Raw genomic sequence first — 26,991 nt, 5'->3', positions numbered from 1 at the left:
ATGATACGCGAGGTGAAATGAAAAAAATGTCGTGCTCTGAGCATAACAACTGCGACTTGCGATTCGAGAAGAAACAGACATATAAGACATCATTTTTATTGAACATGTCAGAAAGAAAACATTTCAAAAATTAAAACAAAGATTCTTAGAGCATGGTAGTTTGTATACTGTACAATGAGTCATTAGGGAACCTACAGCATAAACTAGAGGATGTGAAAACTTAATAAAAAGGACTTTAAAAATATTTTAATAAAATGAACATTTTAGTGAGATCCTTGAGTTTGATGTCCCTGTACACTTTATTTTTATAAAAAGAGTCAGTCTCCAAAGTTTCACATAAACAATAATATCATTCTTCATTGCCTCTGCTTTCATGTTCAGATTTGGAAATTGTAAAAAAATCCCGACGTCTGATATTGTTCCAATAGACTGAGCTTTTTAATGAAAGAAACAATGGCTTCCTGGCTATCAATGAGGTTATCGTGTTTACCCTGTAAGCTCTTGTTCAATTAATGGAGTTTGTCAAAGATAACTGCAAGGTAAAATATGTCCACCTTTGCATCAAGGAGCTTTTCTTCATGCTCGTTATGAGAAAGGAAAATAGTGTCCCAGAGTGTCACAAAACGTTGAAGGCAATTTCCTTTAGACAGTCACCTCATCTTGGTATGCAGCAGAAGCTTCTGGAAATTTTCATCATTTTCTTCACACAGCTGTCAGAATAGATGGCCCTGAAGTGGATGTGATTTTATAAAGTGTAGTCTTTAAAGTGAATCATTTAATCACTCTGCCAAGTTTTTAAGCTGCTAAGTGTTCCCTGTGAATGAAGCAATGAACAGTAAAGATTAAAGGTGCAACTTTTTCAGGCATGTGATGACTGGATGGCAGTCATTGAAACGGCACCATCAGTTGCACAAGCAATAATGTTTTGAATGGAATACTGTTCTCTATTTGAAAATAATCAATCCCCTTTTAACCCTTTGGCAAACAATATCTCTTCCATCAGCTCTTTTCCATTCCAGAATCTGGCATAAGCCATGAGAAGAACAGCATTCTCTTGCAGAATGAATTCCTCTAATTGTAAAGCAAATTACTTGGATTGTAATGAAATAACTAATTGCTTTTCATTGTCCTTTGCCATCTCATCATTTCTTCTAGAAACAGTGGAATTTCTCAAATAAAATGCCTGAATGGTTTCTTTGGCCTTTCACGACATCAAATATTATGGACATGAAGGCAAAATAAATGACTCAGCAATGTTACGAGAATTCCCACTTGTCACAATCAATTCATTCATTTTATGTGATGCAAGACAATCCTTTTCTAATTTCTGTGACATTTCAGTAATCATCTGTTTGAGTGTTTGTCTTCTCTCAATTATCTCGAAGGGTTTATGTATAATCTAAATCAGGGGTCATCAACCTTTTTGAAACTGCGAGCTACTTCAAGGGTACTGAGTAATACGAAGGGCTACCAGTTCAGTACACACTTCTGAAATAACAAAGTTGCACAGTTTACCTTTAATTATATATTATTATTAATGATTAATGATATTCATCTATATGAAGACACTGATCACATTAATGATTCCTCACAATAATTATTAACAAGGTAGGAAACACAAGTTTCAACATGCAACACTTTATTTCTATTAATACCTGCAACTGTTTCATTTTCAAATGAACACTTTTGCAACATTTCATAGGAAATCATGTCCTATTTTTACTAGCCACTAACTTAACAATTTTTAACAAATCATGAACTATGTACCATGTTTGTACAAGTTATCAATTATGTAAGATTTAACAAAAATCAACTTTCAGATTTTTAAATAATTTTTCACATTTTGTACTAATCACTAAATCTGCAGCATTTTTAACAAAATCATCATATCTGTCACACTTTACAAACACATTTGTTACAATTTTTCAATATTTGAATTTGTTGAGGTCAGTAAAAATAAACATTAAAAGATGGGTAATTTAATATAAAAATTAATCAACTCCAACAGAATTTAATTTTGCTATGGCACTGCCATGTTGCCACTGACAACATCTGGTATCTGTTTTTTTGTCTGTTAGTGGGAAGCCTGGCATTGCATGTTGCTCACCAGCATACTGTAATCTGGGGTGTACTTGACACTGCAACTCAGAGTGAGTCTTGCAGATGTGCATCAGTGAGGCGTGTTTTGTGTTTGTTCTTGATGAAGTTCACGTCAGAAAAGGCTAATTCAGAGATAGGTTGAACCAAACAGGCTGTCAACCTTCATAGCTGCTGTGCATATACCAAGTTTCTAGACATAGTTGAAACTCTTCTAACCATCGTACTTGCCCCCATTTGGACATTGGAGAGAGGGGACATGACATCGGCTCCATTCTTGTCTTTAAACACAGTGTTTGCAATTTTCATCATTGTTTCTTTGAAAACCTCCCTGCCTGAAAATGCCGGCACCTTCTTTATCAAAAAAATGTGTAGCTCTGAATGAGGCTTTGGTTGTTTTTTTTTTGGGAGTTTTTCCACCGGCCTCGTGAAAAAAGACGGCTGTTTGGCCAAAGCTGCCTTTAAGTAGCGGGCTTTTTCTGCCCGTAGTGCGCTGCCCAGTGGGTAGTCAGCATGGTAGCTTTTGTGACAAGTACTGAAGGATCTCTCCACATGGTGCTGCTTTGCCGTCGCCACAGTCGCACCACAAATGAGACACACAGTTTTCTATCACAGTAGTAAAAAATAACTCTTCCTCCCGTTCACTGTGAAAATGATAAGTTTTCTTTCTTTTTTCAGCCATGTTTTTGGGAGCAGAAACCACATTTAACACATCATCTCTGCAGCGCCTACTAGCTTATTCAGCAAACGATGAGGGTTGTCATGCACACAATACTGACCTTTGAATCAGACTAGATCAGAATTCATGTATATTAAAAATTTTTATTTAAATTTTTAAAATATATACAGGTTCACAATCCTTTATCTGGAACCCTTGGGAGACAGTGTGTTCTGAATTTCGGAAAGCCAGATTTAAACCCACCCGAATTGTGCTGCCGTCTCCCCCACCCCCCTCGCTGGCCCGACTCGCACTGTGGGTTTTTCCCCGCCCCCCTTGCTGGCCCGACTCGCGCTGCCAGTCTCGCCGGCCTGACTTGCGCTGCAAAATACATACAAAACAATTTACAAAAAAAAACACTAAATCCCTACATCCCTCCCCCTCCCCCCACCCATCCTGGAGCACAAAAAAAGATACATGTCGGGTAATTAACGGTTGCTGTCTGGTGTGCCATTCCTTTACTTCATTAAAAAATACATTTACCTTGTATCCATGCATTTCATATATAAAGTCCACATTTTAACAAAAAAAATTATTTCTTAAATTGTACATTATCTTCTCCAAATAAAGACACAACTGTAATTTGCTATGCCATCTTTGTATATTCAGTTCAACATCATTCTTCCACGTAATAGCTATATATTTTCTAGCTACCGCCAACCCTGAACGTATAAATGCAATCTCAGATTTGTCCAATCGCAAACCGTCGTTAGTGTATTAGTATAACCCATTAAACATATTAATGAATCAAGTTGCAAATCTATCTTAAATAAATCTTCCAAAAACTAAATTTTTTCCCAAAAAGGTTCAACTTTTACACATGCCTATACTGAATGTATAGTACCTGTCAGTTCTCCACATTGAAAACACAAATCCAAAGAACTAAAACCATATTTTTTCAGCTTCTCAGGAGTCAAATACAACTGATGTAAAAAATATAGTTAACCAAACTATATCTCACATTAATTAATTTCGTAACGCTATCTACACACAAATTCGACCATTCCTCCTGAGATAATGTGATGGATAAATCTTTCTCCCATTTGTACTTCATTTTATATACATCAACCTTAATCATCTTATCCTGTAATAAAATAAACCCTTTCTTTCCCTTGTCAGCAATTAATATCCCAAATTTAGTTTGACCAGGTAACACCAAATCTCTTCCAAAATTTTCTAACAATAAATCTCAAACTTGATAATAAGCAAATAAAGAATTCGATGATATCCCAAATTTCTCTCCAAGTCTAATAAAAGAAACCTACCGGCTTCAAAACAATCCTCCATCAATTTCACACCTTTTCTTTCTCAAATTTTCAAATAGGGGTTATTTTTTTTAAAAAAAGGAACTAGTTTATTCTGATATAATGGTGTCTTAGTTGAAATTTTGCCTTTAGTTCATATAATTTGATCTTGTTTATACCAAACATCCATTAAATCTCTTAATACTTTTTATACTTTTGCAAAAGAGAATTCCATTTATACACAAAATGATGTATATTATTCTCAGATATCTGAACCAACTCCACCTTCGCCCATATTGAGGTTGATTAATATGAAACATTCTATTAATAAACTTCAATTGAGCTGCTTCATAATAATTCTGAAAATGTGGTCATTGAAGTCCACCTCACTCATACCTCCATATTAACATTTGCAGAGAAACCCTGATCAATTTACTCTTTCATAAAAACAACCGAATCACCCTATTTAATTCCTTAAAAAAATTACTTGGTATAGAACACGGAATAGACTGAAAAAGATATTGAACATGAGGAAAGTTAACTCAAAATTTAAAATTTTATGGAAAATAATGAAAAATACAAACCTTCAATAAAAAGCTGGCAGGAGATACAGTATACATTCTCTACCTGTTAGGAAAACTCAAAGCAAAATGAGGGCACTTGCTGACACGAGAAATATTGAGCAAAACTTTTCAGGCTGCACGCTTTTCCCTGGAATTGAAGGCAATAAAACAAAAGAGCAAAACTACGTGGAAGGCAAAATTCATAGCCAAAGTTGGTTCCATTTCAGTCAAACACAATAGTGTTGAAGCAATGAACTCTGAAAATAGTTAATTTTATGCATTTTCTAGGTCATTCGAGGCCATCTCCAAAACCTCCAGTTACTTGACAATTATACAACAAAGCCCAACAGCAAAGTTATTACCTCCCACAAAAATGTTTGATCCATTCAGTTTCCATACCCCCGATACTCCTTGGGGAGCTCCCACTTGAATGTGCTGTGGCCCCCTGAGGTGGGGGGGGGGGGGGGGTGGTAGGAGAACATATGGAGAACAAAGTGGCTGGTTTTTCCTTTGTGTTGTTGACTGCCAGGTGGAACATTTAATTCTGGCTGTCGTTTGAATTGGGCCATCCCCAGCAGTGAAGGCCAAAGAGTGACAAGTCAGTGTTGGAATGTAGAGGTTAAGATGGCATGTAGTAAAACATAGGATTCTGTTGACACTGTGGTTAAGTGAAAAAAAACATACAAATGCTAGAGAAACTCACCCTAACCACCCGCAGATTGGAGGAACAACACTTCATTTTTCGTCTGGGCACCCTCCAACCCCAGGGCATGAGCATTGAGTTCACTGCATTCCACTAATCAGCTTGCCTTTTTCCTCCGCATTCCCCCACTCCTTAACTAGTTATTGCAATACCTACTTCCTTTCTCTCACCACCTAACCTCGACTCCTCCCCCTTCCTGCAGTCCTTCCCCCCCACCCACCCTCACCCATCATCTCCCATCCTCACAATCCCCCTTATGTTCTGACATCTCTAATGTTCCCCCACACCTTGATGAAGGGCTCAAGCCCGAAACATTGGTGATGTATCTTTACCTTTGCTACATAAAGACACTGTTTGACCTGCTGAGTTTCTCCAGCATTAGTGTGTTTAAAATGACATGCAATCAGCAAATTAGGATAGCAACTGTAGACAGAGCACATATTCTACAAAATGTTCACCTAATTTATACTTGGTCTCACCAATGTAGAGCCGCAAATGCAGTAGATGGGATTGGAGGAGGTAGCACATCTACTATGATTGCTAGGGAAGACAAAAGGTGAGAGGGTAGGGATGGGCCAACCAGGGAGTCACAGAGAGTATGATTCCTGCAGAGAGCAGAAAGGGTTGGAGGCAGGATCTCATTGCAGCAAATACAGTTTATGGACAGCCAAGAATTCAATTAACTAATCAATGCTCAAAATCAGTATACTGGTCCTAAGTAGTTGCTGGAACCAAACAGTCCATCTAGAAAGACAAAATGCTAACAAATATTACATTGTGTCCTTCAAGCCAAATATCAGCTCTTTCACCACATCGAAATGCTAGAATTCTCAGCATCTTCCTTACTGATATATAAAAAAATATTCAGGGCATTTTGCAAATGCAGGAATTGCCATAGGCTCTGACAATCATTTTTCAATGCTTGGCAACAGATGTAATGACTGAGAATAGAAGATTTAATTTTCTGCTAAAGGGAAGGCTGAGTAATTTAAGGCAAGGCAATAATAGTGGAATAATGTTTCAAATATTTCAGCAATGGCTTTTAGTAATGCACATTTAAAACCAGTGATGAGCTTTGGTCATTGACAAAATTTACATTGTTATTAGGAAAATAGCCCATTGCAGATTAGATTGAACAGGAAATTAAACAAGATCCAAGAAAAGTAGCACATTGGATAGCAGCTCATGGATGTCCAAATGACTGTCAAATTCAGTATGAAGCCCCCTTAGCTTCATATTTTGCATTAACTTGAACTTAAATTCAGTCAAGTAGCTAAAACTAGGTGGGCCACAGCTACCATCCGATGCTCAGTCCTGATCAACACACCACAGGAAGAATGAATGCATAGAACTTCATTCCCAATTAAAAAAAAAATTGCTCAAGTAGGAGAAACAAAGATGTATAAATTGGAGATCTAAACATTCTTAGCAGAATGGCCAATATCTCAGGGCCAAATATTTAGAAGTGTTTTTTGTCGGTTAGTCAGAAAAATGTCTATGAACAGCAAGTCTTGAATTCGCCACATAAAAGAGTTGTGGCAGAACCCCTTGACTAATACCATGATAAATCATTTCAAAAGCCATAAACAACAAAACCTTGGGCTGAGAGCAGGAAAGTGATTAAATGTCTTAATTTTGATTTTCATCCCCATGAACAATGACTCACTTTAAACCAAATGCTAAACGTGTTGAGAATGACAGTTAAAGACAATCTTTCAACATCCATTTAACCAAAAGCCAAAATCCTGCCAGTGTTAAGAATTTATCTTGTGGCTTAGATCATGTGAAACATTTAACATAAGCAATGGCCACCTTTAAACATGATTACATCTCACTGATGTGATGGAGTTAAATTGTGAGAACACCCAATCTTTAGCTGGTCAAGTACCATTCTTTCTATACAAATCATAAATACTGATCTTCAAGTTCCTGTCAGCAACACACTTGAAGTTAGCTCATTCCAACATAGGCTTCCACGAGTATCAATAAGAGTACAAAACAAAATTTTTAAAAAAAATGTATCCCTGTTCAGTCTCCTACAAACAAAATAGCATTGAGCAAGTGGACTTCTAAATTTGTCAATTTATTCATAACAAACTTAAAGCTAGCCGCAACTTGTGTTCAAAAGCACAAATCTGTCATTTTGTCAGAAAGTCTAATTTTGAAAGTGAGGTTGCAATTTCTGAGAGCTATTTCACTTTTGAATCCATGTCAATATCAGGCGTGGTAATTAAATAGGTGAAGAAAAATTAGTGCCATGTGCATTCTGATCTCCAACAGTTTTTGACTTTGCACACTGCCCTGCACCAAATGCTGAACTGTGAACAATGAACACAACCTCTGCTTTCTATACGGATTCCTCAGAATTTATATTCTGGTTTAGAGTCATGCCCAAGATGCCAAGTGTGTAAAACAAATCTCAGTTTCAACTTTTATGCATTGGAACAGAAAGTACAATAAATATTGCTCTATTCTGAATATTTTAATCAAAAGGAAAACAATGAAATAACTTTATTCAATCCAAGCTCTGAAGAGCATTAGAAGTGGTACAGGTACATTGAGGCAACATTTGGTACTCCAACATTTGGAAATTCCTTGAACATGGACGTCTTCAAGGAAATATGGAGTTGAAGAACTTTTAAAATTGCCAAAGATAAACATTTATGTTCCCGATTACATTCAACAAACCTAAGAGCTCAAAGTACATGGTAAATTTCTGCCATACTTACCGAGTTCATGATGCAAAGTCAGCAACTCCTGAGACAATTCCTTGAGTTGTTTGTCCACTTCCTCTTTCTGAGAAAGAAAATATTTTTTATTGCATCTTTAATGCAATAATTGCTATTTCAAATTTGTAGTTTAATTTCTAATAACTGGAACTGAAATTAGTCTAAACCTGTATGTTCTGAAATTAGTTCAAAAATTCTCAATGGAAAAATGGATGAAGCATTTTGTTATAGTTGAGAACAAACTCCCATGTGTCTTCGAGACAAAGCCTCCACCAAGACAACTTCACTTGGAGAAACCTCCAGTAACTTTCAACTCGCATTCACACAAACTCAACTCTCATTCAGCATGTTAATGAATGGTATAATCAACTTGAGGTATATAAATGAATTATACACGTGATCAGAATTTCAGTTATATACACTACCATTCCAATGCAATTTGCACTGCATTTTAACCAAAATTACAATGTAGTATTTCCACACATTCAAAATTGTGCAAGCAGGGCCGTAAAATGACTCAGTAAATATTTTTCTATTTTCAACACAAACAAAATCCAAAATATTGAAATGCACGTTACAACATCTCTTATGGAAAAGCAAGCAGACCTTAGATTACCTTCAACGTCCTAGACAAAATCAAGTGACATCCACTTCGCCAGCAAATCAATACTGAAGAAATTGCCAGAGCCTTATAATCCCAAAAGCACAGTCAGGTTGCAGCTATAAAATGCAAGAGGATGCTCCGAGCAATCTGTTTAATCTGACTCTCAAATGCACCAATTATTCAGCAAAGAGGAGGAACAATCTGCAGTGAGGAACAGCTGGAAACAAAGGAATTGGCTGAAATGTCTTGCGCCAGCTACCAAAGCCTTACATTCTCAGTCAGCAAATCAAAGAAAAGGATGCATCAGTTACCCTCTTTCCAGTGCAAGGACCGTAGAGGCATATTTTGCTGCTGCTGCAGCCCATTCTCTTTTTCCGGTTGTTTGTGTATTGTGCAGAGCACAGATGGCCACACCACAACCCAAACTGGTCTTACTACATTTAAAATACTTGTAGGAAAAGATCCATTGGGCCTTGCCTGCCAAGCTAACTTTCAGTGCAGTACAGGTACCATATTTCCTGCAGTACTCTGCCTGTGGCAAAACAAATAGCTGCGCAACTGAAGCAATGGGAACCATTCATTACAAGCAGCACAGCCCTGTGTCTGCAAACTGGAATTAAGAAGGGGGGTGGGAAATAGCTGATCAATACAGTATTCATTTACTCAAATGTCAGCAGCTGAAGCTTGGCACGTGAACACATTGATCTCCCAACTAATACAGTAATGGGCTATTTTTATATTTCAAAATGCTATGTCATTGAGCAGCCAAAGTCAGACAAGCTGACAAACATTAATCCACTGGTGAAATTTAAAGTCAGTTTCATATTACAGCAAGCTGCTCTCATTTGTAATTCAACTCCAAGACAATTAAATATTGAAAATAATTCAGAAATAAACATTGGAAAGGTATTTCAGCGACAGCCCAGGTGATCACAGTACAAGAAGAAAATTCTTAAGCTGTAGATGATTAAAACAAAGGAACATGTACACTGGAGAATAAGGTAATTATTATCAGTGTTGATATTGCCACATTGACAGGTGACACATGCTAAAAAGCTCAAACATTATTCACCTTTGTAAAACTTTAGGTCAAAATTAAGCTAATCTTGACAGTTGATTGGTTATAAAACACGAGATCACAGGCTTAGGTGGGGAACATTGGAAGACACCGCTCCCAAAAGAATTGTTAAAAACCCGACCTTAAAGGATTTTTTTTAAAAGACAGTAAAAATTATTTAAAATTTTTAAAGTATATTAACACTATCAACAGTTAAAATGAAAGACTGTTAAGAAAACTATCCAGAAACAACCAAGTATGGAAGAATTGGGGCCTACCTTTGAATGGAGCCTGGAGACTCAACTGCTCTTCATTCGAGACCTCAGCAACAGCAGCTGCCTAAGGTATAGTTGACTCCAGTGTCAACTCTCCAGAGTATCAGGGAAGATGGCGCCAGAGCCATCTTGGACTAGGAGGAGCAAACGCGCATGTGCGGGACTTAGCACAAGCACGCTACGTCAAGTTTATTCCACCCCACCGGGGACGGGGTGGGGGGGCATCTCTCTCGAACCAGTGACTCTGGATCGTTGAGAGAGAGGGCCAGAACCCACGGAGTTACCGTCGATGTCCACGGAGGAGGATAAGGGGACAACACTGGAGGAGCTGAAGAGGAAGATATCTTTCCAACAAGAGAAGAGGAAAAAAGGTAGGCCTACATCTAAACATTCTGAAGCGACTCAGCTTGATAAGTTAGCTAAACAGATTCAAGTCACATTCAACCAAATGAATCAATGATTTCTGTCAATGAAAGAATTTTTTAGAATTAAAGAAATGTCAACTATGAAATCTGATATGGCAAAATGGGTAAAATTGGTGGACAAGGTGCAGGATTAAGTTATGAAGATTGAAAAAGGATTTTTTTGATTGTCATGATGAGGTGGAACAATGTAAAGAAAAAAAATGGACAGGATGGAGGACTCTTTTACTAGTTGGGAAATTCAAAGAATGATTGATGCCTTACAGAATCATAACTGTAGAAATAATTTTAAAATTGTTGGACCGGAGGATTTTGAAGAAACTGATCCGGTGCAATTTTTTCAAAAATGGATCCCTGATGTTTCGGGAAAGGAGTATTTTCCAAATGGTTTGGAATTGGTTAGAGCTCATCGAGCAATTGGAAAAAAGCCCTTTCCTGGTCAACCGCCACACTCTATTTTAATTAGATATTTGTGCTCCCAAGATAAATAAATGATTCTGCATTTAGCAATTCAAAATGCAAGAAAAAAAAAATCAGGGCTCTTTAGTGGTTAAGAATAGTAGAGTTTTCTTCTACGCAGACTTGAGTCAAGTTATTATTAAACGTCGGAAAGAGTTTAACCCTGCTAAAGCAGTTTTGTGGAGGAAGGGTTATAAATTTGCTTTTAGATACCCAATTGTTTTAAAAGTTTTATGGGGACTATCAAACTCAATTTTTTTTTAATGATGAAGCCGAGGCTCTTGCATTCGGCATTTCTTTGACTGATAATAAACAGCAGAGGTCAAGAATATTCTTCTCAACAGTTCAAGAAGGGAAGAAGAATGGTGTGCAAAAGATGGAATGTCGTAAATCAGCTGAAATTGATATTGATGATGATCAAGTGAATAGAGATTTGGAGGAAGCTTATCATACTTGAAATGTTTTAATTACTTATTTTATTGTTCTGTTTGGGGGAGGTGGCATCTTTTACTTCTCCTTCCGAGTTGTTGGCCACTTTGTGGCATTGGTCACTTCCCGCACAGTATTTTTTTGTGGGGGGTGATTTGTGTTATTTTTAAAATTGGGGTTTCCATTCTTTTCTTCACTAAGGAGATGAAGATTGTATTTCAGTTAACTGTGGACTGGGATCCCACTACACCGGGCATGGAGGTTTTAATGGATAAATTAATAAGATGTCTAACTTAAACTTTGCCACTTTTAAGGAATATTGGAAACTTGGTTCGAAGAAAAAGGGAGGCGTACATTAGATATAAGAAGCATGGAGTTAAGGAGATGTTTGAAAGATACATTGAATGTAAGAGGAATCTTAAGAGAGGAATTAGGAAAGCTAAAAGAAGGTACGAGAAAACTATGGCAAGCAGGGTGAAAACTAATCCAAAAGAGTTCTACAAATATGTTAATGGTAAGAGGAAAGCTAGAGATAAAATTGGTCCCTTAGAAAATCAGAGTGGAAAACTGTGTGTGGAACCTAGAGAAATGGGGGAGATATTGAACAGTTTCTTTTCTTTGGTATTCACTAAGGAGAAGGATATTGGGAGATGTGGGATTAAAAAAAAGCAAATTGGGTAAATATGGGGAATATAGAGATTACAAAAGGTGTAGTTTTAAGGCTTTTGAAGAATATAAAGGTGGATAAGTCTCCGGGACCAGACGGGATCTTCCCCAGGACATTGAGAGAAGTAGAGGAGGAAATAGCAGAGGCTCTGGCGGTAATTTTTCAAATGTCATTAGATATGGGGATAGTGCCGGAGGATTGGCGCATTGCGCATGTGGTTCCGTTATTTAAAAAGGGTTCAAGGAGGAAGCCTGGCAACTATCGGCCTGTAAGTTTGACGTCTGTGGTAGGTAAATTAATGGAGAAAATTCTTAGAGATAGTACTTATAAATATCTGGATAGACAGGGTCTGATCAGGAGCACTCAACATGGATTTGTGGGAGGAAGGTCATGTTTGACCAATCTGATTGAATTTTTTGAAGAGGTGACTAGGAATGTGGATGAGGGTAGCGCAGTGGATGTTGTCTATATGGACTTCAGTAAGGCCTTCGATAAGGTACCACATGGAAGGTTGGTTAGGAAGGTGCAGTCTTTGGGTATAAATTTTGAGATAGTCAAATGGATTGAACATTGGCTGAAGGGGAGAGGCCAGAGAGTGGTAGTGGATAATTGTCTGTCAGGTTGGAGGCCGGTGACCAGTGGTGTGCCTCAAGGATCTGTATTGGGCCCATTGTTGTTCGTTATATACATTAATGATCTAGATGATGGGGTGGTGAATTGGATTAGTAAATATGCAGACGATACTAAGATAGGTGGAATAGTGGATAATGAAGAAGGTTTTCAAGGAGTGCAGAGGGATTTGGGCTGCTTAGAAAAGTGGGCTGAAAAATGGCAGATGGAATTTAATGCTGATAAGTGTGAGGTGCTTCATTTTGGTAAGAAGAATCAGAATAGGACATATGTGGTAAATGGGAGAGCATTGAGGAATACAGAAGAGCAGAAAGATTTAGGAGTGACGGTACATCGTTCCCTGAAGGTAGAAACTCACGTGAATAGGGTGGTGAAGAAGGCTTTTAGTATGCTGGCCTTTATCAATCATTGCATGGAATATAGGAGTTGGGAGGTGATGTTGAGATTGTATAAGACGTTGGTGCGGCCTAATTTGGAGTTCTGTGTGCAGTTCTGGTCGCCTAATTATAGGAAGGATATAAACAGAGTGGAGAGAGTGCAGAGAAGGTTTACCAGAATGTTGCCTGGGTTTAAGCATCTGGAGTATGGGGAGAGATTGGACAGATTGGGTCTTTATTCTTTGGAGCGTAGAAGGTTGAGAGGGGATTTGATAGAAGTATTTAAGATTATGAAAGGGATAGACAGAATGGATGTGGATAGACTATTTCCGTTAAGAGGAGGAAAGTTTAAAACAAGAGGACATGAGTTAAGAATTAAGGGGCAGAGGTTTAGAGGTAACATGAGGGGGAACTTCTTTACTCAGAGAGTGGTAGCTGTGTGGAATGATCTTCCGGGAGAAATAGTGGCGGCGGAGTCAATTGTATTATTTAAGAAAAGGTTGGACAGGTATATGGATGAAAGGAAGATGGAGGGTTATGGGCATTGTGCAGGGAGGTGGGATTAGAAAGGGGTGTTTGGTTCGGTGCGGACTAGAAGGGCCTAATGGCCTGTTTCCGTGCTGTAATTGTTATGTTATGTTATTTTATGTTATGTTAATGTTAACAGGCCCAATAACCAAATTATTAGGGGTATTGGTTTACATTAAAAACAATGTAAGTAGATATTGCTTTCTTGCAAGTAACTTCTTTGACTGATAGAGTAACAAAATTAAAAAATTCCTTAAACATGGAATTACTTTTAATTCTTAGCAAGAGGTGTTGCTGTTTTGATTAATAAGAAATTTTCATTTAAATTAGAATCAGTTAATGAATCAGTTGGTAGACTTTTAATTGCAAATTGTGAAATCTATTTGGAGTCATGGATACTTAAGAATATGTGGATAATGAAAAATTTATACAAGATTTTTTTCTTTATTTGACACAGGCATATGAAAAAGTTATGATTGGAGGTGATTTTAATTGTTGTTTAGATACATTATTAGATAAATTTCTAAAAACAGTAAGTAGAGTAAAATGGCAAAAAAGGTATTAACTTTAATGAAAGAAATTTATTTAGTCGATATATGGAGGAAATTAAATCCGAAAGAAAAATATATTTTGTTTTATTAATTTCGATATGATTGTTATTCCAGATTAGATTTATTCTTATTGCCTGTGCAATTACAAGGTCGAGTAATATCTGCTGAATATAAAACAAGAACTTTGTCAGATCATTTTCTTTTGTCAATAACATTTAGAGGTTCAGAAAAAGTAGATATCACATATTGATGGAGATTTAATTGTTGAGTTTTGTAATTTTGGGAGATCAAAACAGCAGTTTTTGAAAATAAATAGATTCCATTAAAAGTTTATATTGTGGGATGCTTTGAAAACTTATTAAAGAGGATAAATTATTAGTTTCACATCTAAAATTAAGAAACTACATTCTTCCAAAGTAAATAAATTAGTAAGAGATAGAAATTTTAGAAAAAGATTTACAACAACATTCAGAGACTAAAAAGATACAATTGATTGATTAATAATAAATTACGATACAATTCATTACAAATTTATAAATTTGAAAAATTATTGCAAAGAACTAAAAAGTATTATGAATTAGGGGAAATAGCTCATAAGGTTTTAGCTTGGCAATTAAAGATGCAGCAAGTTTCAAGAATGATAAATATGTTTTTTAGAAAAGGTTCAAATATAATGTATAAACCTCAAGAGATAAACGATGTGTTTAAGGAATCTTATACGAAATTATATACATCTGAAGCAGAAAAAGATCAAGTTAAAATTTATATTGTTTTTTTAAAAATCTGATCTTCAGTTACCTTCTTTAAGTAACCAAGAAAGTAAAGAATTTGAGAGCCCCTTTACTTATAGGGAAATTATAGAAGCACTTAAATCAATCCCCAATGGGAAATCTCCAGGTGAAGATGGGTTTATGGCTGAATTTTAGAAGAAAGTTCAAGATTTATTAGTACCTTTATTAATTGAAGTGCTTAAATAGGCTATGGAAGTTCATTCTTTACCAGATTCTTTTTCCCAGGCAATTATTACAGTTATTCTTAAGAAAGATATAGATTCTTTGAAAGCAAGTTCTTATAGACCTATTTATTTGTTAAATGTTGATTATAAAGTTGTAATGAAGGTTCTAGTTAACAGATTGGCAAGATATTTACCATCTTTGATTTATTTAGATCAAGCTGGATTTATTAAAAACCATTATTCTGCAGACAATATTACAAAATTGATTGGTACACATTTCCCAGGAGGAATCCAATATCATTAGATATTGAAAAAAGCATTTGATATAATGGAGTATTTTATTTAAAATATTGGAAAAATTTAAATTTGAACCAATATTTATTAGTTGGATTAAGGCATTATATAAAAATCCTATAGTTAGAGTAGTGACAATGGACAGATATCATTACTGTTTTTATTGGAAAGATCTACTTGAAAAGATTGTCCTTTGTCACAGTCATTGTTTGCATTAGCTATTCAACCTTTGGCTCAATTGATAAGACAGGATAGTAATATTTAAAAGGTATTAAAGTGAAATCAGAAGAGTTTAAAATCAATCTATTTGCGGATGATGTTTCGATTTATTTAACAGAACCTCAGGAGTCCTTAAGATCCTTATATGATAGATTTGAACAGTATGGAGAAATATCTGGGTTATAAAATTAATAGGGGAAAAAAGTGAAATTATGCCAGTGATTGATGCTGATTATAATTCTTGTAAGAATATTGTTCAGTTTAAATGGTCAGATCATATTAAATATTTAGGTACTAAAATAGATTAAAAATGTAATCATTTATATGAAATTATTTACCTTCATTCCAAGAATTTAAAAATGATTTAAATCAATGGAAAGATTTGTCGATAGCAATAGATCGAGTTAATTGTATTAAAATGAATATTTTTCCTAGATTTCAAATCTTTTTCAATGTATTCCATGTAAAGTTCCCCAAATTTTTATTTTTATTTTTAAAGATTTGAATTCTATAGTAAATTTTTAATGGAAAGATAAAATGGCAAGAGTGTCTATACATAAATTAATGTGGAAATGTGAGCTGGGAGGTTTACAGCTTCTGAATTTTCAAAATTATATTAATAGAATGTTTAATTTAGAAAAATTGATTGATTTGGGCAGACATTGAATTAAATTGAGTTAATGAGAATATGATGGATCAGTTTATTTCTAAATGGAATTTGAAAATATTGTGCAAATATAAATAATGAAATCCTTAAGTTAGATTTACAAAAATCTAGTTTAAATGGGAAAAACATTTAGAGATAGTAATTACTCAAGAGGATTGGAGGAACTTGTAAAGATAGTATGACTAAAATTGTAAATGTGAGATATATATTAATTTTTCAAGAGTCAAGTATAATTGTATAAAATTATAATGAACTAAAGAGATACAATTTATTTTCTTAAGATTTATGTTTTAGATGTCATAAAGAAATAGGTTTTCTTTTACATTCTACTTGGCTATGTGAAAAGGCAAAACCTTTCTGGATGCAATTTCAAGAACTGCTATAAGATATTTTTAAAGTAAAATTTTCAATGGATCCATCAATATTTTTGTTAAGTAATATTAAAAAGATATGTCTGGAATCAAGATTAATTAAATTTCAAATTGCCTTTTAGAGGTCAGCTGTAGCGAGAAAATGTATTGTGATTACTTGGAAAAATTATATTGATTAGAATTTACATAGGTGGCATACGGAATTGAGATCTTGTATAGCATTTAAAAATAATAATTTATGTGATAATTATATTTATTTTTAAAAATCAAAGTTTGGAGCACTTATTTGGATTATATGGATTTAAACATTTGAATCCTTCAGCCATGTTGTGGTGGAATTGCTTCAATCCATGGTAATTAATTATGTTATTGTAGTTTATATCTTTTTTTCTTTCTTCTTGGGGGGTAGATTAGATGGTTAGGTTGGGGGAGGGTTGTATGAGTAGGGTGGGTTAGAGGGTTTTTGGGTTACACCATGTATGCTTTATTGATATTATATATTATGTAGTATTTACTCTTTCTTTCTTTGGATATATCATGGTTTTAAAATTTTAAATAAAATATTCAAAAAACAAGATCACAACAGAAATTACAACCAAATGAAAACAAAACACCTCAAAAATGGTTAAAGTATTCAACATATTCACTTTATAAAAGCTTGGCAGATAAATTCAAAGATCCATAGATAATTGCAAGATTAATTAATTTTAAAAATAGCACATGAAAAAATTGCATTTAATTTCTGGAGGCAGAGTCTGAATTATGAAAATTTCCAACTCCAAATGGTCAACACAAATTTGAGTCAATGACAATGTCTGCCACAAGCACAGTGTCTATTGAATGTTATGAATAGTGCAGAACTCTTTGTAGAACAAGGGCATTCAGCAGAATTGCAAATTATCAGCTGCATTTAAAGATTGATGACAAACTGCAAATTTATAGTTAAAAATTAATGAACTGGTTAAATTTAATTTGTTGCCTTATGCTGAACCTAAACTGAATCAGCACACTAAAGAATATTTTTGGTGGCCAATTAACTTAACCTACAAATGTATATGGTGATGAGAGAAAACCAGAGCACCCAGAAGTCCTCAGCATGCAAATGCCATACAGATTGCAGAGATCAGGATGGAACCCGGATTATTGGACTTGCGAAGTAGCAGCTCTATGAATTGCACCAGGATGCTGCCCTACCTTTTAAGATTAACAAAATGAGAACACCAAAATAAATGAGTAGATAGAGGAAAGTGGTCCCAGATCAAAGTTTCTATGTACCAAGACGGAAGACAAAAACTTGAAGGGCAAGATTTGAGAATGGAATGGAGAATTTATTTACTCAGATAGTGAACCTTAGATTTTCCTCTGCCTCTGGACTAGAGAATTAAAGCAATTGGTTTAATAAATAGATTTCAGGATTAAAGCAAGTGGGAGTACCAAGTATGTGCAGGAAAATTGGGTTGAAGGCAGATGATCACCCAGTCATCAGGTAGTGTATATTTACTATTTCATATACTGCACTCATTTTATTTCTTCTGCATTTCCCCAAAAATTACATTCACAGTTTGTAATATAGATTACACATAACCTGGTGTGATGCTCTCCCATCATTCCAGTTTCTGTGATCCCATCCCACACTGTTTTTGTTTATTCAATCTTATGAATGGTTCTGATTACAAACAGATCTCAGGAACTGAACTGGCACAACATGGGACTGTCTGTAGTATTATGTTGGTTTCATTTCTAACTTCTGCTTCTTCAAATGTTATGCAATTAGTAAGACAAAGTTGAGGCACTTCAACATGAGAAAACACCCTTGCAAACAATTCTTGACAGCAGTGAAAATTCATCTCTTTCTTGCCAGATTCAACTGCTGCCACCAAGTTTTTTGCAGTTACAGTTAAGAAACAATAACTTTTTATAACAAGGCTTAAAAAAGGATATTGCAGAGCTTTCATTCCTAAAATCATGAGTTAATTGATTCTAAGTCTTTCAAATGTTTTCATTGCCCTTTGAGGAAGCACAAGTTTTTTTTAAAACAAACGCAGACATTCGAAAAGGGGTGAAAGAATGCTACAGGCAGACCGAATACGGAACTTGACATGAACCACCACAATGATTTTAAGTGTGGAGATGGCTCAAATGGGAGACACAAATCTCAGTGCCTAATTCCCATGTTCATATTTCAAAGAGGAATTACTACAGGAGAGGCAGGTGTCAGAATATTCACATTTTAGAAAATGTTAAATTTTCTTCAAGCATTAAACATTTAGAGATGAAATTTTAGTGAATGCTCATGAGGCACATCGAACCAAAGTTCCATTAAATAGTGCCATGAAATAACTTTCAGGGATAGAAGACCAGGTTGGAAGCAGATGCACTCACTAAAGAATGGCTGTTTAACTTCTGCAGCTGTGCACAAACCTCGCAGGTAAGAGAGCAGCATGCATACTGCTTACTGATGCTAGGAAATTCCAGCAGAGTCTCTTTTTCTAGTATACTACAAAATGCTACATTTCTGATCAATGGTGACACCAGGATATCGAAGGCTGGGGTCATGAAAATGCCAATGTCATTGAATGTCAGGATAGACAGCGAGCTTGTTAGAAATAACAACTGATGGCTGGGGCACATCTGCTACAACTTAGTTCATGCCTTCCAAGGAGTACAGTTTCATTTACTGAGCTGCCAATGGAATTGAACTGTTTCCTGATAACTGCACATCCCAACATTCACATCAGAAGTGAAGTTATTAGTGAAGCATCCAAAGATGTTTCAGACATGATAGAGGGGGGTGGATAAAAGGAAGCTGTAGTTTGACAGAACAGCACTGTGGACTCACCTCCAGAGGCCATATTCGTGGAGCTAAGCAACAGGAAAGGTATGAACACATTAATATGCTTGTAATATAGAGAACCCAATAGACCAAGAGAATTGGAAGTGCAAATCTGTCAGGAGATAGCAGACCGCTGTAAGAAACAAAGTTGTGGTAGTAGGAGATTTTAACTTTCTGCATATTGAATGGGTCTTCCATACTGTAAGAGGTCTGGATGACTTGGAGCTTGTCAAATGTATACAGGAAAGTTTTCTAATCAATATGTTGAGGTACCAATGAGAGAGGATGCAATACTTGATCTCTTATTACGGAACCAGGCAGATCAGGAGGCAGAAGTCTGTGTAGATGAGCATTTTGGGTCCAGTGACCATAATGTCATTTGTTTCAATTTACTTATGGATAAGGATAGGTCTGGTCCTTGAGTTGATGTTCTAAATTGGAGAAAGGATAATTTTATGGAAATGAGAAAGGATCTCAGAAGAGTTGATATAAGCTGTTTTCTGGTAAGGATGTGTCCAACAAGTGGAAAGCATTCAAAGCTGAGATTTTGAGGGTGCAAAGTTTGCATGTTCCTGCCAGGATTAAAGGCAAAATTAACAGGCCGAGGAAACTGTGGTTTTCAAGGGATATTGGTGATATTATTAAGAAGAAGAGGGGTGTATATCCAGTATAAGCATCAAGCAGCAAATTACATATAACCCAACGGAGATCAACGAAAACTTCAGGGAATTCTACGAACAACTATATCAAACTGAAAACGAAGGGAAAGAAGACAAAATAGATGAATTTCTAACTAAAATTGAACTACTGAAATTACAAACAGAGGAGCAAAATAAATTAATAAAACCATTTGAAATAGAAGAAATACAGGAGATATTAAAAAAAACTACCGAACAATAAAACACCTGGAGAGGATGGACTCCCAATAGAATTCTATAAAACATTTAAATACTTATTAATTCTTCCTCTCCTGGAAGTACTGAACCAGATTGAAAAAACACAAAACATACTAGATTCATGCAAAACAGCAATAATTACAGTAATACCAAAGACGGGGAAAGACCCACTAACACCAGCATCGTTTAGACCAATTTCTCTACTTAACACAGATTATAAGATAATATCTAAACTATTAGCAAACAGATTGGCCGACTGTGTACCAAAAATAGTAAAACTAGACCAAACTGGATTTATTAAAAAAAGATGAACAATGGACAATATCTGTAAATTCATTAACTTAATCCATGCAGTACAAGGAAACAAAACTCCAACAGTAGCGGTTGCTTTAGATGCAGAGAAAGCCTTTGACAGAGTAGAATGGAATTATTTATTCAAAGTACTACAAAAATTCAACCTACCAGAGAAATATATTAATTGGATTAAAGCATTATATAAGGGACCATTGGCGAAAGTGACAGTAAATGGATATATATCAAACCAATTTAAATTAAGCAGATCAACAAGGCAGGGATGTCCACTATCTCCCTCACTGTTTGCGTTAGCTATACAACCACTAGCAGAACTGATAAGAACAGAAATTAAAATAAGAGAGATAAAAATAAAAAAAGAATATAAAATCAGTCTATTTGCAGATGACATTATAATATACTTAACAGAACCAGAAACATCAATAAAAGAATTACATAAGAAATTGAAGGAATATGGAGAAGTATCGGGGTACAAGATCAACGCAAATAAAAGTGAAGCAATGCCAATGAATAATGTGGATTTCACAAAGTTTAAGAAATAATCACCATTTAGATGGCAAACACAAGCAATTCGATACCTAGGTATACAACTAAATAATAATCTCAGCCATCTATGTAAACTAAATTATCAGCCATTAATGAAAAAATTACAAGATGACTTAGAGCACTGGAAAGACTTACCATTAACACTGATAGGAAGGATAAACTGTATTAAAATGAACATCTTCCCAAGGATACAATACCTATTTCAATCATTACCAATTCACCTAACAGAGAAATTCTTCAAGGAGCTAAAGAAAATAATAAGGAAATTCTTATGGAAAGGGGGGAAACCGAGGATAGCACTAGATTAATTAACAGAATGGTACAAACAAGGAGGCTTACAACTACCAAACTTTAAGAATTATTATAGAGCAGCACAATTAAGATACCTATCAGAATTTTATCAAACAAGGGAAAAACCAGATTGGACCAGATTAGAGCTAGATAAAATAGGGGAGAAGATACCTGAACATATAAATGGGATGAAAAATTGGTGCAACGTAGGAATTCACCAGTTTTGCACCATCTGCTCAACATTTGGAATAAGATTCATGTAGAAAGGAACAAAATAAATGATCAACTACCAAAATTAATATTGTCACAAAATCAACTAATCCCTTTCACAATAAATAACCTTTCCTTCAGAAAATGGGAAAGAAAAGGGATCAAAAGAATAGAAAATTGTTTTTCGGGAAATAACTTACTATCTTTTGAACAAATGAAGGATAAATATAATACAACTCACGATACAAGGTTTGCATACCACCAACTGAAAACCTACTTGAAGGACAAATTGGGAAACAGTCTGAGGTTACCAGAAGGAAGCAATTTGGAATATGTGATTACAGACACAATGATAATTAAAAAATTTATAACAAAGATGTACATCAAACTGCAAGAAAAGGAGAATGAGGAAACAAGTTCTAAACCTAAACAAAAATGGGAACAAGATCTAAACATAAAAATTTAGAATGAAACATGGGAAAAGCTATGCTCCGGAACAATAAACACGAGGTTACGCATGATACAATACAATTGGTCACACCCCAAAAGTTAAATAAATGGGACCCAACAGTATCAGACAGATGTTTTCTGTAAAAAGGAAACGGGAACAACAATACATGCAATTTGGGCATATGAGAAAGTGAAAAAATTTTGGGAAGATCTAAACCAGATATTAAATAAAATCACAAAAAGCAATATACCAAAAAACCCAGAGATCTTCCTTCTAAGTAATATAAGAAATAAAGAATTTGGACTCGATTTGGATGGAGCACAAGAAAAGATTTATTATGATAGCCCTAGCTGTAGCAAAAAAATGTATTATGTCAACCTAGAAATTAGAAGACAACTTGAGAATACAACAATGGTACATAGAAATAAATAAATGTATTCCATTAGAAAAAATAACATCACAATATTCGAACAAATATGGGAACCATACATGAAATACAACAGAGAATTCCTACCATGGACCTCCACCACCTAAAATGACAGAAGGAGAAGACAATGAAATGAACTGACTCAGGATATAAAAGTAAAAGACAAAAATTTCTTGTTTATTTTTATTAAGTGACGACATTGTTTAACGGGTTTAATGTATCTTATAGATTGAACTTTGAATAAATGGGAAGGGGGTGAGTGAGGGAGGGAAGGGAGGGGGGAAAAGGGGAGAAAATGACACTATATATTCAAGAGAAAAATGTCTGTATGCATTTTGGTCAGTATGGTTGATAGTGTGAAAATTTTTAAAAAAAATTTAAAAAAGGAGCAAATGAGGTACTTGCAGAGTATAGAAAATGTAAGAGAATACTAAAGGAGGAAATGAAGAAGGCAAAAAAAAGGACATGAAGGTGCTTTAGCAGATAATATGAACATAAACCCAAAGGGGTTCGACAAGTATATGATGAGCAAGAGGATAACAAGGGACAAAATTGGTCCCCTAGAGGATCAGAATGGTCAACTACGTGCGAAGCCTCACAAAATGGGGGAGGTTCTTTTTAAACAGTTTTTTTTTACATCAGTATTTACTCGGGAAACTGGCGTGGTGCATACAGTTGGGAGGGAAACAAATAGAAGTGTCATGAAACATATGGAGGAAGAGGAGGAGGTGATTGCTGCCTTAGGTAATCCCCTGGGCCAGATAGGATATTCCCTTGAACCTTGAGGTAGACAAGTGTTGAAATTGCAGGGGCACTGAAGGATATATTCAAAATGTTGTTGGCCATGGGAGAGGTTCTGGAGGATTATGTCCCGCTGTTTAAGAAAGGCTCCAAGAGCTAGGACAGTCAACATGGCTTTGTGTGTGGTAAGTAGTGTTTAACAAATCTTGTAGAGTTTTACAAGGAAGGTATCAAGAAGGAAGATGAAGGAAAGGCTGTGGATGTTGTCTGATTTTAGTAAGGCCTTCGACAATGTCCCACATGGGAGGTTAGTTCGAAAGGTTAAGGCATTATGTCTGCATAGAGGGGTTGTAAACTGGATTCAAAATTGGAGAAAACAGAGTGGGAGAAAACAGAGTAGTAGTAGATGGTTGCTTCTCAGACTGGAGGCCTGTGACTGGTGGTGTGCCTCCAGGGATCTGCATTGGGACTATCGTTGTTGTTTTCAATATCAATGATCTAGAGGATAACGTGGTAAATTGGATCAGCAAAGATAGGAGGTGTAGTGGACAGTGAAGAAGATTTTCAAAGCTTGCAGAGGAATCTGGACCAACTGGGGGAATGAGCCAGTAAATGGATGATGGAGTTTAATGCAGTCAAGTAAGGTATTGCATTTTGGAAGAGCAAATAAAGGAAGGACATACACTGTAAATGGTAGGGCACTGAGGAGTGCGGAGGAGCAAAGAGACCTGGGGATACAAGTGCAATATTTCCCGAAGGTGGTGTTGCAGGTGGACAGGGTTGTAAAGAAAACTTTTTGGCATTTTGGCCTTTATAAATCAAAGTATTGAGTACAGGATGATATGTTGAAGTTATACAAGGTATTGGTGAGGCCAAATTTGGAATATTATGTGCAGTTCTGGTCACCTAGCTACAGGAAGGATATCAATAAGATTGAATGAGTGCAGAGAAGATTTACTAGGATGTTGCCGGGTCTTTAGGGAAAGATTAAACAGGTAAGGACTTTATTCCTTGGAATGAAGGATAAGGGGAGATTTGATGGAGATTTACAAAATTATGAGGGGTATAGACAGAGTAAATGAAAGTAGGCTCTTTCCACTGAGATTAGGAAAGATGAATAAGAGAGGAGATGGCTTTCGGGTGAAAGGGGACAGGTTTAGGGGGAAACATCTTCACTCAAAGTGGTGGGAGTGTGAATGAGTTGCCATCTGATGTGGTGGGTGCAGACTATCTTGACACAGACCAGAAAGGCTGTTTTCTCTGCTGTGGTGCTTTATGGTTCTATGATGGTTGGGCTTATGACCCAACCTTGGAGAACTTCTATAGCAACATTCTGAGATTAGGATGATTGCTGGAGGTCAATCAATCATCCTTTGTCAGGTATGGCAACTCTCAAGCCATTGGATTCTTGGAAAGACTACTATATTCATTGATATTCAGACCACAGGAAAAAAGTTAACTCTTGAAAATGACACAAGCTATTTATATCAGGCCATTAGAACGCTTCCATCAGCGCTGTCTCCGCTCCATCCTCAACATTCATTGGAATGACTTCATCACCAACATCGAAGTACTCGAGCTGGCAGAGTCCGCAAGCATCGAATCCCTGCTGCTGAAGACCCAACTGCGCTGGGCGGGTCACGTCTCCAGAATGGAGGACCATCGCCTTCCCAAGATCGTGTTCTATGGCGCGCTCTCCACTGGCCACCGAGACAGAGGTGCACCAAAGAAGAGGTACAAGGACTGCTTAAAGAAATCCCTTGGTGCCTGCCACATTGACCACCACCAGTGGGCTGATATCTCCTCCAACTGTGCATCTTGGCGCCTCACAGTTCGGCGGGCAGCAACCTCCTTTGAAGAAGATAGCAGAGCCCACCTCACTGACAAAAGACAAAGGAGGAAAAACTCAACACCCAACCTCAACCAATCAATTTTTCCTTGCAACCGCTCCAACCATGCCTGCCTGTCCTGCATCAGACTTGTCAGTCACCAATGAGCCTGCAGCAGACGTGGACATACCCCTCCATAAATCTTCATCCATGAAGCCAAGCCAAAGAAAGAAAGAAAGATTAAATCAGATGACTTGTAGCAGTTAAAGCTAGCTCACTATTAGATGGAGTTGAAGAGGGCAATAAATGACTTCTTTTCCATTACCACCTCCCAGATCGGTTGGCCTCAACTACTTCCTGTAATTGGATCCATGACATCCTGTCCCACAGGTCACAATCACTGAGGACTGGTGGCAGCTCCACCACCATATGCTCAACGCTATGTTACCACAATGCTCTGTATTCAGCCCCCAACTGATCTCTTAACTCTGCACTTCTAATACTGTGTCCTACTTGCTGTACTATATGCATACACACATACAGTGCTTTTCATAATGTTTGGGACAAAAACACCTTTTTCTTTTATTTCCCCATGCTCCAGTTATAAATTTCTAATCAAACAATTCACATGCTATTAAAGTGCACATTCCAGATTTTATTCAAGGTTACACCATGTAGAAAGTACAGCACTTTATGTCCCCTCATTTCAGGACACCATAATGTTTGGGACATATGGCTTCACAGGTGTTCGCGAGTACTTAGGTTTAAATGATGCAGGTATAAGAGAGCTAAACTTGCTTCTGGGCTTTTCATCACTTTTGAAGTCTGTAGTTGCCATTTTTCATTACAAGGACTAGAGTTGTGCCAAGTCAAAACAGCTGAAAATCAATAAAACATTAAAAACATCTCTCAAACCTTAGGATTACCAAAATCAACATCAATTTGAACATTAAGAATGTACTGGTGAACTCAGTACTCACAAAGGGAATTGTATTCCAAAGAAGACTACCACTGCTGATAACAGAAAAATTCTCACCATAATGGGAAAAAAAATCCCCAAACACATGCCCAACAGATCAGAAACACTCTTCAGGAGGCAGGTGTGATGTGTCAATGATTACGGTCTGCACAAGACTTCATGAACAGAAATACAGAGGCTACTCTGCAAGAAATAAACCACGAATTAGCCACAGAAACAGGATGCGAGATTACAGTTTGCCAAGTATTTAAAAGAGGCTGCAGAATTATGGAAAAGGACTTGTGGACAGATGAGACCAAGATTAATCTGCATCAGTGATGGCAAGAGCAAAACCCAAGATCAAAACATTCCACCTTTGTCATCTTGCAGTGCAGCCTCGACATGAAATCTTTTGCGGCCAGTAGTAATTAACATATCCACACCTGCCTCCTGAAGAGCATTTCTGATCTGTCAGACATGCATTTGGGAATTTACCTTCATTATGATGAGAATTCTTCAGTCATCAACAGTGGAGATCTTTCTTGCCCCTTTGCGATTACAGAGCTCACCGATGCCCTCTGTCTTCTTTTGGTGATCCTAAGGTTTGTGCAATGTCTCTTACTGTTTTATTCTTGTATTTCAGCCTCATAATGGCTTCTTTGACTTTCACTGGCACAACTCTGGTCCACATATTGAAAAATGGCAACTGCAGACGTAGTGATAAAAATAAATTACGAGCAAGCCTAGTTCTCTTATACTTGCACTAATGAAGCAATTAAACACAACTGAGTGCTCACAAACACCTGTGAAGCCAAAAGACCCAAACATTATGGTGCCCTGAATTCAGGGGTCCAAGAATAAAAAGTGCTGTAATTTCTACATGGTCAAGCCAAAACGTATACATATAACCTTGAATAAAACCTAGATTTTGCACTTTA

The 26,991-nt window shown here is 36.3% G+C and overlaps 1 protein-coding gene across 3 annotated transcripts in view; it reads right to left on the bottom strand.

The window, feature by feature from the left end:
• mtus1b (microtubule associated tumor suppressor 1b) overlaps positions 1–26,991 on the bottom strand; it is a 212,087-nt gene that overhangs the window by 30,993 nt on the left and 154,103 nt on the right. For all 3 annotated transcript variants that reach the window (XM_069924546.1, XM_069924545.1, XM_069924547.1), the window contains one exon: positions 8,055–8,121. In XM_069924546.1, the coding sequence (XP_069780647.1) occupies positions 8,055–8,121 (67 nt within the window). The remainder of the gene's footprint in view (positions 1–8,054; positions 8,122–26,991) is intronic.

This window comes from Narcine bancroftii, chromosome 3 (genome assembly GCF_036971445.1).
Source record: "Narcine bancroftii isolate sNarBan1 chromosome 3, sNarBan1.hap1, whole genome shotgun sequence".
Taxonomy (NCBI): Eukaryota; Metazoa; Chordata; class Chondrichthyes; order Torpediniformes; family Narcinidae; genus Narcine; species Narcine bancroftii.
This window is presented reverse-complemented; position numbering and strand designations above follow the sequence as displayed.